The sequence below is a fragment of the Sinocyclocheilus anshuiensis genome, unplaced genomic scaffold, assembly GCF_001515605.1.
Source record: "Sinocyclocheilus anshuiensis isolate Anshui unplaced genomic scaffold, SAMN03320099.WGS_v1.1 scaffold329, whole genome shotgun sequence".
Lineage (NCBI taxonomy): Eukaryota > Metazoa > Chordata > Actinopteri > Cypriniformes > Cyprinidae > Sinocyclocheilus > Sinocyclocheilus anshuiensis.
The window spans coordinates 1,718,889-1,730,551 of record NW_015540881.1 but is presented as its reverse complement, the minus strand read 5'-3'; the positions used below and the strand labels follow the sequence as shown (position 1 = coordinate 1,730,551).

At 36.0% G+C, this 11,663-nt stretch overlaps 1 protein-coding gene across 2 annotated transcripts in view; it reads right to left on the bottom strand.

Annotated features, from left to right (window-relative positions):
* The window catches only part of LOC107688495 (phospholipase D1-like), a 35,031-nt gene that overhangs the window by 5,000 nt on the left and 18,368 nt on the right, over window positions 1–11,663 (bottom strand). For both annotated transcript variants that reach the window (XM_016486175.1, XM_016486176.1), the window contains 13 exons: window positions 10,522–10,671; window positions 10,348–10,431; window positions 8,332–8,413; window positions 7,921–8,031; window positions 7,650–7,841; window positions 7,297–7,492; window positions 4,914–5,042; window positions 4,637–4,755; window positions 4,400–4,513; window positions 4,169–4,279; window positions 3,641–3,729; window positions 2,678–2,791; window positions 443–492 (listed from right to left, as the gene is read on the bottom strand). In XM_016486175.1, the coding sequence (XP_016341661.1) occupies window positions 443–492; window positions 2,678–2,791; window positions 3,641–3,729; window positions 4,169–4,279; window positions 4,400–4,513; window positions 4,637–4,755; window positions 4,914–5,042; window positions 7,297–7,492; window positions 7,650–7,841; window positions 7,921–8,031; window positions 8,332–8,413; window positions 10,348–10,431; window positions 10,522–10,671 (1,541 nt within the window). The remainder of the gene's footprint in view (window positions 1–442; window positions 493–2,677; window positions 2,792–3,640; window positions 3,730–4,168; window positions 4,280–4,399; window positions 4,514–4,636; window positions 4,756–4,913; window positions 5,043–7,296; window positions 7,493–7,649; window positions 7,842–7,920; window positions 8,032–8,331; window positions 8,414–10,347; window positions 10,432–10,521; window positions 10,672–11,663) is intronic.

The following is an 11,663-nucleotide window of genomic DNA, read 5'->3' as shown; positions in this document are numbered from 1 at the left end:
AAGAAAGAAAGAAAGAAAGAAAGAAAGAAAGAAAGAAAGAAAGAAAGAAAGAAAGAAAGAAAGAAAGAAATGAAGGCCAACACTAAACAGGTTGGGTGTTCTTCCACTATAAATCCTTCATAAGTGCAACAGCTTCATAAATTTCACCTCAACTCATTATTGGTGCAAGCAGACAATCAATTACAAGAAGTTCTACTGGTGTCATCCACTGTATGTAACCATTTAGCACATTTTGAAACTTATTTACATTTTGAAAATTGTGTCCACTTGTCTTATATGTTGCAATGTTGTGGTAAACCACAGAAGAGAACCGATTACCATCACAGAGTCAGGTTCACATTAAATTATGTCACAATCACGTCAGCTTACCGTTCCATCCCCAACATCTGACACGTACAGAGAGAGAAAGAGAAAGAAGAGGGATGGGAACACTCAGACTTACTTTCTTTCTTCAGCTGAGCGATTATGGAGTACTCTCCTCTGTTCATGGTCCTACAAAAGCAGACATTCAGGCCATGATTACATGTGTTTTCAAACGCAATCGCAGAGTTATGACAGCTCATTGGGTTCTCTCAATAACTTAACTCATTATTATTCTCTAGGTTACCATTGTATCTACCAAAAGCAAGCTTATAAACCACTAAACCTGTCTTGCCATGTAAAATGTGTCAGGGAGCTGCAGAAAATGAAATTTACTGGCAAAAAAAACCCAATAAATGAATAAATAAACCTTGCAGCAGTTTTCCATGTTTACTGTGACACTGAAGCACTGCTTATTTCCATTTATTTTCCAGACGAGTGAAACAAGCATTTAACACTTGGCTGTGCCTCTTACGTGTGTAATGGAATTAACTGGTAAACTGGCATTGGAAAACAAAGGCGCACTGTCTAACATGGGTCATTATCCTCACATCAGCGACATTTACAATTTTCTTTGACAAATTCCTGCTTTCATCCAAATGATATGCAGAGAGCATGATCGGAAGGTTCTCGTGGAGATGATGATCATGCCTTCCTGATCCGTGAGTTGAAAGAAGCTGTTTAGCGTGTTGTCAGACTCATTAAAGCTTAATCAGGGGAGGAGAGGAGAGAATGTGCCCGAGTTCACTAAAGAGGAAGCACTAACTGCGTCACTGGGAAACCAACTACTGCTGTGAACTCATGAATGACACTGCAGAAACAGAAACAGCCGGTCAAGTCGTGCTCAGTCTACATGACATGCTTGGGTTTCAACTTGAAAACAACACCGACCACATTTACCTGTTTAAATGTTAATAAATGTTCCTGGACTGTGAATGATTTCTCAGTAAATGCTACTGAGAAAGAAAACAAGCCAATGTAATGCAAGAGCATCGTCGTTCACTGAAACTATATTTTCTGCAAATGAAAAAATAATGTTAGGCAAATTAATTATAGTATAACATATTCCACATCGACATGGCCCAAACAAATTATCATGAAAGCAATCAAGTTCTCCCATAAAGTACATTACCTTTTTCTTTCTTTTATTTCTTTTTGTCTTCAACTATAAAAAAACTACACAATGTAAGTTTTTTTTAATGTTCCTAAAAGTTTTTTGAAGTTTTTTATGCTCACCAAGGCTGCATTTATTTGATCAACGATACCGTCAAAAACAGTAAGATTGTGAAATATTATTACATTTCAAATAACTGTTTTCAATTTTAATATATTTTAAAATGTAATTAATTCCTCTGTTGGCAAAGCTGAATTTTCAGCATCTTTACTGCAGTCTTCAGTGTCACGTGACCCTTTCGAAATCATTCTAATATGCTGATTTGCTGCCCAAGTAACATTGCTTATTATCATCCTCATCAATGTTAGATCTGTGATATATATTTTTCCTAAGATTTTTTGATGAATAGAAATGTCAAAAGTATAGCATTTATTTGAAACTGAACTTTTTGTGTCATTATAGTCTTACTGTAACTGTTGATTTCACTGACTAAATTGCACTGAAAATATAGCAGTCTTTTCGAACCTTTGCAGAAAAACAAATACCACTTGAAGTCTACCTTCAAAAGTGGCTTTAAATATTAAATATTTAAATATGATAACACCTAACACCCAGACTTCTGTAACTGACATCAGACAGATCAGATGAATGGACAAGATAAGATTTCATGTGCTTTTTTTTGCCCTTTCCATATTTTTATGCTGTTGTCTGCAAAGTGTTCAAATTTTGATACTGCCCTCAGAAAAATGATCATTAATAGTAAAACATCTATTGCTAAAGTCTATGCAGGTTTGCACCATTACCATCACAACCAATGAGGACATGCTAGCAAAAGCGAATGCAGGTTGTACAGCCAAAAAAAACAATTAGATCTGGCCAGATTTTTTTGAACAGTCAATCTGATTTTATAATAATAAATAATCCCCTGCAGTGAAAACAAATTAATCTCTGCATGAAATGAGCTATTTAATTAAACATGCCTCACCCGGTCTAAAATTAACTACTTTTTTACTTTTTATACTGCAAAATAATAATAATAACAATAATAATAAAAAAATGATTCATTTGGGATCACAATCTCATTCTATTTTTTGGAGTGCCAAGCTCTGTATGTGAGACTCAGGTGGTCCGATTTTTACTGTCTGACCTGAGCTGCCCTTTTTTTTTGCTCAGACACGTGTACAGCAATGGATTCATTCCTACCTGTAGTTGAAATGCATAACAGCCTGGAGTGCATTTCCTCCTCCTGTGGAAATGTCTCCCTCGAATCCAGGCAGCAGGGGAGTCACCACATACACACGGAATGGCTTCTTCTCCCTGTGACACATTACAGCAAACATCAATCCGATAAATCCATGTAAATACACACATGCTTATTCTTGAATCAAATATCCTCACTTCCATTGCCATTAAATGGCAAAACATCCTTTCCAACCCATTTCTCTTTAGCGGCATTTCCTTTTGTCTCATTCTGTGTACTGCCTCCATGATTATAAAGCCATTACGAATGGCTCTTCTCCCAGAGAGCTCTTTAAGCACATGCCAGCATTGTTACAGCACAAACAACAGTGCAGTATTTCAGCATTGGGGGCAATGCTTGGAATAACTAAATGAAGAGTGGCACGTCTGGCTCACATCAGTGCCGTGGCAGGTGCTAGATTCTCATTAGCCAGTTAAAGACAGGCCTGTCTCTGCAGCTGAGCCTGTGTGTATGACAGCAGCGGAGAGAGACTTGTGTCTCCTGTAAATCACATACTTCACAAGGAACTGCAGGACTGCATTAGTATGGGAGAAGGTGGTAAATTACTGTTGATTTTATTAAAGAAGTGAAGCTCTACTAATATGTTTGGGTGATATGGATATATACAGAAAGGATGGGTTTGTTTGCATGTGTTGAAATGCATGCACAGGGGTGTCATATTATTTTTGAGGGAGTAAGATAAGACTTGAGCAAAGGATTAAAAAAAAAAAAAGGTTTTTAATAACCCAACATGATAATCCGGTTATACTGTACAAATTGTGTTAAACATGTTACGGGGCAAAATTCCAAACAATTCTAACAATATAAAGTTGATAATAAAATAAAATAAAATAAAAAAATAAAATGGTCCAATTAATGGCAAGGATCAACAATCAGTGTTAATGCATTAGGATTCTCACACTTACTTGTGAGCTCTGATAATTCGCTCAATAATGGCATCACCAATCTTGTTGTAAACATGTTTGTTATCGGCACAGCTGATGAAGAACTGGTTCTGAAACGAAACAATGAAACAAGAACAATCAGTTTACTTCATCAGGCATGTTACAGAGGTGAACACGTTTTACTTCTGATAGGCTACAGTACATTTCCACAGACAAATATGGTTATTTAAGTTCTCGTATCATCTCTTACTATAAGTTCTCTTCAAATACATTTACAATTGTATAGATTTTATTTGTTTGTTTTTACTTGGTGAACATCCAAGTCATGGTTCTTCTAGAATTTCCACTGAATCATTCTTGGCATCTCCCCTGATATGCTCTGATAACCACAGCTGCATGTCATTTATCAATAATATGAAGCAACTGAAATGTCAACAGTGTTTTATAACTTATTACACATTTCGCATCTGAACTACTAAATAGCTGTCAGCACATTTGAATCATATCACTGAATGCTGACAGACAATGTAAAAGTGGGGGATTGTGTACCTCAATGTAGATGAAGTGCTTGCTCTTGGCAATGACCTGAATATAGGCATTATGAATGGACTCCTCATGGTGCTTGATTCCCGCCGACCAGTCTGCAGCTGACCGCAGAACCTGAGAGACCATTTACATTTATAGCCATTTTTATAGGCATTTATGGCGAAGTTACTTAGTGTGCATGCAAGGTATCCATTTATCTAACAGTTACAGCTACAGCCATTAATGCGTTCTCACCTGGACTTTGGTTTGGACACAGTCTGGCACTTGGTACTTTAGATCATTGGCAGTGCTGTGAGATTTGGGTAGGAGAAATGGGTAGGAGAGTGATCTGTACTTTGGCTTCATTATCTAAAGGAGAAAAAAAATATGTTAATAACGCTTCTTAAAAATGTCACAGCTTAAGGTAAAATTCAAGAAACACACAGAAGAAAATTCAAAAGCTTGTCAAACACAAGTTTAAAGTGTTCTCACCTTGGTGAAGTTCCAGCGCTGTATAAAATGCCTGGCCACATCTCTGGCTGCTTTCCCATGCACCACTGAGGAGATGTCATGCCAGGGCATTCTGGGGGTTGTGTACCTGTCAATAAAATCTATAGTCGAGCACATTGTTAAAAAGGAGGGTCGTAAACATCTGAAATGCATCGAAAAGACTGCGTTTAATAACACAATTAACCTTGGACTACCTGGATTAATGATCATTGAAATGAAGAAAACAAAAAGCGGCCAGGCAGTAAAATGTGTGGCTCACCATCAAAAGGCTTGTCCAGCCGAACCCAGTCTTTGTAGACAAAGTTGCAGTAGTCTTTGCCGTGCCAAAAGCGTGTGTTTCCCATCAGCTCTCCCACTCCGGTCTGAAGACTGTGCATTGAGCCACTCTCTGAACACACAAGACATACAAAACAGCTATATAACTCGAAGGATCTTTTAAAATAAATTGACTTGTGAGTTACTTTCAAATCTACTAATTATTTTTTCATGAAAGGTGTAACCACAAGCATACTATAGACAAATACACACAATATGTCAAATAATAAAGGCTACATAGAATAGAACATATATGATTACACGTTCAAAAGTGCATGATGAATGATTAAATTGTATTTTTTCTTTTTATATATTAGAAATATTTTAAAAATATTTTAAAACAGTGAAAATCATTTAAATATAATTTTTTTAATGTAATACAAATGACGCAAATTGTTTTAACAGAATATAATTCCTATACCCCTATAACTCATTATATATTAGGAGCTATCATGTACCTAAAACAATTAAGAATTCTGAATATTTATTAAAATTTTTCATGATTTATTTTCAGTAAATGTATTTAGATTAAAAATAAAAGACTTTGCTGCTTATAATTTGAATGTGGTCTCTTCAGAAGCCCCACTGTGTATGCTGAAACGTACATGTTGCAAATGAAAAGAGTTTTAGTAACAATTCAGCAATAATTAAATAACTGACATCAGACTAAACAAACATTTAGACCGTCATTTTCCATGACAGTATTGATAGCCACTGCATGTGTAGTAATATTTTACATTTATCCACAACGTCACACCGTAATCTAAAACTGAAAAATTAGTGGGAAACAAAGGACTGGTTATCTTAATAGCAAATTAATATGACTTTAGTGTAAGAATCAGCGACAAATGAAATCTACCCTGAGGTCAAAGTAATTTCATTAAAGCATATCTCTGCTGCCTAGTCTTTAAGCCAGTCTCAAATACACTTAATCCTCTCTCAGGCAGACTGCAAACCAATCTATATGTGTGTCTTCTATGGCAGGGAGAACAAACAGAAAGAGCTAAAGCAAAAAAAAGGATAGGGCAATCGCTCGAGCCCGGTCAGGGTGTCTAAAGCTACATCTACTATCAGCCAGAGAGGATAAGCATCACTGCACATCCAACTGAGAAGAAAAACACAGACAAGATCCACAGACTGACTGACATTGATAAGTAACAGTAAATGGGGCAAAAAGGTCAAAAATTCTCTAATCCAGATAGTCTATAACTGAATTTCAGTATTTTGTGATAACTGGATTATGAAAATTGTAAACTGGGTGAAGTGAAAAAAATATATAATTAAAAATGATATATACAGTACTGTGCAAAAGTCCATTTTCACAACAACAACAAAAAAAAGTTAAGCCAGTTATTTCTATCTTTTGCTGTAGTGTGTCAGTAGGAAATAACAGTTTACATTTCCAAATATTCCATTTGACACTAATTGTAATAAACCAGTGATTTTTATATGCACAAGGACAGAGCTGGGTAGTAACTGATTACATGTAATCTGGATTACATAATCATATTCCAAAAAATGAAAGTACCTGTAATTAGATTAAATGACATTTTAAAATACTCGTTATCAGATTACAGTTACTTTTTTATTGATTACTTGATTACATATATTTTCCTTTCTAAAATGCCTACATGACATGCAGGTAAACAAATTGAATTTAATTTCTACTAAGTGTTTCGTTTTGATTGATGATATTTTAAAATGCTTTATTTTAATTTTACATTTTTATGACTAAATTAACTCACAAACCCCCTGCAGTTCCTTCACAAACCCCAGTTTGGGAAACCCTGACATAATGTAATGCTTAATTCACTTTATGTTGTTAATAACATCTAATGGAATATATTTTCTTTGCATTTTAATATCAAAATTGTACAATATCATCCTATTTAAATTAATGTGATAGAAGTTAATTGATAAATAAAATCTATTTTCAAAGCAATTTTTAATTTTTTTAATTAAAATCTGTAATTTGTAATTTACAGGTGAAACAAGCAGGTTGCCAAAAAATTTGGGATGTGGATCTGAACACCTATAAGCAAAAAAAAATGACAGTCCAGTCCAATCCAATCCCATATACAGTATTATAACTATTGTAAATTGAAAAAAAATGTGACCAGTACTTGGAAGAAAGTTAGTCGACATGAGGGAGTGTAAACAATGACACTATTAATTTGTCAGTGAACTATCCCTTTAAGAATCCTTTTTTTAGTTGTTAAGGTTAAAGAAGAATTAGTCATCAGCAGACTCCGAGAACGTCAGAAATAAACCAAACACAAATTGTATTGTGGAATCAATTTCAGTTTGGTCAGGAAAGAGTCTCTTACTGTTTGTGCTGTCGATGCTACTGATGCTGTCAGCATGGTGAAGGCCTCGTTGGATGTGATGGTACAGACTGAAACGTGTTTTGCGAGTGCGGCCAATGCCTTTTAGTTTGGGCAGGTCCACTGAGTCACCAGTCATCGACCGGCTGCTGTTTCCACTGGTGGACACTTTTTTCCTGGGTGTGGATGAATCCAGTCCCTGAGTACCAAAACAGATATAATTCCACTTCATTATAACTGGCAGAAACATGAAATCCCAGTCTATAATTGCAAACTTTAAAGCCAAAAGGTGCATCATCCATGGGTGTGGCACAATTAATGTAGCATGTTGGTATGGACATGATGATGTCTCGAACCTGCTCAATGGCCTGAGTGACAGAGCGTGTTACACTTCCCACGTCTGTCAGTCGGTGCTCACTGTCATCCCAGCGGCCATACGCAAGGTCAATTCCCCCAACGAAAGCAACTGATTGGTCGATGACTACAATCTTCTCGTGATGTGCCCATAAGTAGACAGAAGAGGACACATGATCAGGGTGCCTCATCACCTGTTAAGAGTGCGGAACAGTTACAATCGCATAAGACATCACATAAGATGCAAAAGCACGTCAATCACACATAGCTTACCTTAATATTTGGGTGAAGATTAATTAGTGTTCTTTTGCTGTATTCACTGTTGATGCCAAGTGCCAACTCCACTTCCTTATACAGCATAACAAAGATCCTCACTCCTTGTTGCTAAAATAAACAAGTAAATACATACATACATAACTTAAATAAGTAAATAAAATCAGTAAATAAGTTAATAATTAAGTGAAAAACAAGCAAATAAGCAAATTAAAGTAAACATAGTAAATACATACTGCAAGTAAATCAGTAATTAAAATAAGTAAAACAATAGATTTAAAATTAGTAAATTAAATAAATAACCTTACTTTGAACCTGAATATGTGTCTGTATATCCCACTTAATATTCATGTTAAATTATAAGCATGGCACCAGGGACAAATGCACTTGAATAACATTCAGGGGACTTACAGCCTTGCGCTTCAAAATGCAGTCGAGCCTCCAGCGATTGCCTTCCACTACTGGCCTCTTCAGGAAGATCTCAGGGCTCAGCCTGCACATTACAAATACAATCATATAGCAGATACAGCATACCACAAGCACACCGATTAAATTAAAATGGACACAACTTAATTTCTTGATACACATCCTGGTCTTACTGTGAACATTATTATAAATTGAAAAAAAAAAAAACGTTATACATTAGACTAACCGGGACTTGTCATAACACTTATATATTGTTGCTCTTTTGCTGTTTTGATTGCTTCTACAGTGCGTGCATAATTATTAGGAGACTCCAGATAGGTTGCAGTTTTGGAAAATGGTGGCACTGGAGACTAAAGGATTCCTGATGGTTTCACACCTAATTCTTCACCTTAATTCTTAACTCTTTCGCAGTTAACGTGTCTTTCTTCTCCACCTGTTTTTTTCTGACCGTGCAAATTGCAAATTCTAATATTGCATCCTTCTCATGGGCATTCAATAATTTTTGACTTTCAGTCTGAGTTAAATCTCTTTTTTTGGCTCATTTTATCTGTAAAGGAAAACCTGCTTAATAATTATGCACACCTGAATATAAGGAGTTTTTCACTTCCAGCCTTCATGGACAAATATATATCACTTGTCATATATCACTTTAATCATTATCACACAAATGATTAAATACAAATTTAATAGTAGTTATTAAGATCGACGTGGTTTGGAATTGGTAAAATGTGCTTGGGGAAAAAAAAGAATATTAACTTGCCTAATAATTATGCACGCACTGTACTGTAAGTCGCTTTGGATAAAAGCATCTGCTAAATGATTAAATGTAAGTAAATAAATAGATAAAAAAATGAATTAATAAAAGTGAAATAATATTTTATCAAAATATTTTATCTATATTATCTGCCGTTTAAGTTTCAACCAGTAGGCATGAAGTGTAGGAAAGGAATTCAGATCTGACATTTTGATACTAAATGCCATTAAAAAGGTTTTCATGTGGGTTTACATGAAATGAATGTTTGATATTTCATATTCTACACGTACAACTACATCAAAAATACATTAATGTATGCAGTGATTGCTCATATAACCACCCACTCCCTCACACACTGTTCAATCTATTCAAGGGGAGATATTTCTGAAATAAGGAGGGCTAAAACTCAACACCTGTGAAGTGAGAGATACTGGTCTTGCTGTATAACATACACCTCCCACTCTGAGCCCCTGATCCACTGCCACACATTCTGCAGTGCATGTAATGTCTACCGTAACTCTACTACACATGACCAAACAATGAGAAACGAACACAAAAGAACATTTCATATCAGATTAAAGAGTAAATTTTTTAATTTAAAGAAGACCATAATAAAATCCGGCCTTGCTTTAAGTCGATGTTTGACAGATGTGTGTGGCTCTTTCTTGTACTACCAGTAGGTTTTGTTGTGCATCCCCACTTCACACCAAACGGAAACTTAACCGCTATACTATACCATTTAAAACTTATACAAAGAACTAGTTCAAAGTACTTAAATCTAGTTAGTAGATAAAGTGATTTTTTTCCTTTGGCCATGTTTTGTCTCACTTAAATTATGTCATGTCATCTCTGCTTTCTCTTTTCACAGCTGGGGCCCGTTCTTCGTACGTCGCTAACTCAGTTAGCTGGAAGCCATACTAATCATCAACAACAGGTGCGTTCAAAGAACCGAATTAGCCAGATCCTGATTAGCGCGATGATATCATCTTGGATGTGACATTTCATCTCGGATGTAATAAGTGATGTACAAAGAACGGGCCCCTGATATACATACATGCACTATTTATAGGTTGATTTCCCAGAAAAATGTAAACACTGTGGAGCTATCAAAACATTGCTCTGTTTGTAGAAGCAATCTGTCCAGCCTGTGATAGCAACATTGGCTCAAGCAATAGTGTGAGCTGGGCTGAGACTGTCTGTCTGCCTGAACATGTTTTCTTGTAGGAGGGTAAACAGTGAGCACATACCACCAGTCTGTGATGAAAATCTCCTCTTTGGCATCCTCCAGAGCATTTGCGACATCCTCCATGTAGGTTTTGCCATTCACATACCTGAACATTCATTTTTTTAGTTGTCAGATATTACAGAGTAGAAGATCTCTTAGATCTTAGATTAAACAAGAAGACCACCATTAAATATACCATTTAGAGGGTATGTTCTCCTCCTCTCTGGCGAATGATCCAAAGCGGTGGGCCCTTAAAAAGGCCTTGCCATGTTTCCGGACAAAGCTTTCAATGGCCTGACCCCACCACCGTGCATGTCTATAACTAGTGAATTTCAGCACTAGTTTCCTGCACAAGACATAAAAAGAAATTGTCTACAAACCGAGAGAGAGACATTTATAAGTGACAATACGCTCGAAGGAATAGTTTACTGAAAAATTAAAATCTGCTGAAAATGTATTCACCCTCAGGCCATCCAAGATGTAGAGTTTTTTTGTTCATCAAAAGAGATACTGAGAAGTGCAGCATTATATCACTTGCTCACCAATGGATCCTTTGCAGTGAATGGGTGCCGAATGAAAGTTCGAACAACTGATAAAAGCACCTCTATAACTGACAAGTAATCTAGTCCAACAATTAAAGTCTTGGGAAGCACAAAGCTTGCAAGAAACCAATCCATCATTAACTAAGGGTTGTTTTAACTTTAAACTGCTGCTTCTGGCCAAATTACAAGTCTATAATCCCTAATAAGGTTCCTCCATTGAAAATGTCCATCCCTGTTCTTTCACATCAAAATCCACCAGCAGATTTGTTTAAAGCCGTTTTGGACTGTTTTCCCTTGTAAATGGTGCTTAATTTGTGCATATTTCTCCCCTGATTCAGTCAAGATGCCTGTTTCACTGTAGAAATCAATATTATGGAGAGAGGATGCATATATTAGATGGACACAAAGGTTTGACATGCCTTAAAGTGTTAGTTCACCCAAAAATGAAAATTAGCCCACAAATTACTCACCCTCAAGTCATCCTAGGTGTATATGACTTTCTTCTTTCAGATGAATCCAGTCGGAGTAATATTAAAAATTGTTTTTGATCTTTCAAGCTGTTTAATGCCACTCAGCGAGTGTTGCATGCATCAGTCCAAAAGAAGTTCAATAAAAAGCGCCCATCCATAAAAAAATCTCTCACACGGCTCCGGGGGGTGAACAAAGGCCTCCTGTAGCGAATCAATGCGTTTTTGTAAGAAAAATATCCATATTCAAATGTTGGCGCAAGCTACATTAAAGTGATTATTACGTTTTGAATATGGATATTTTTCTTACAAAAACGCATCGATTCACT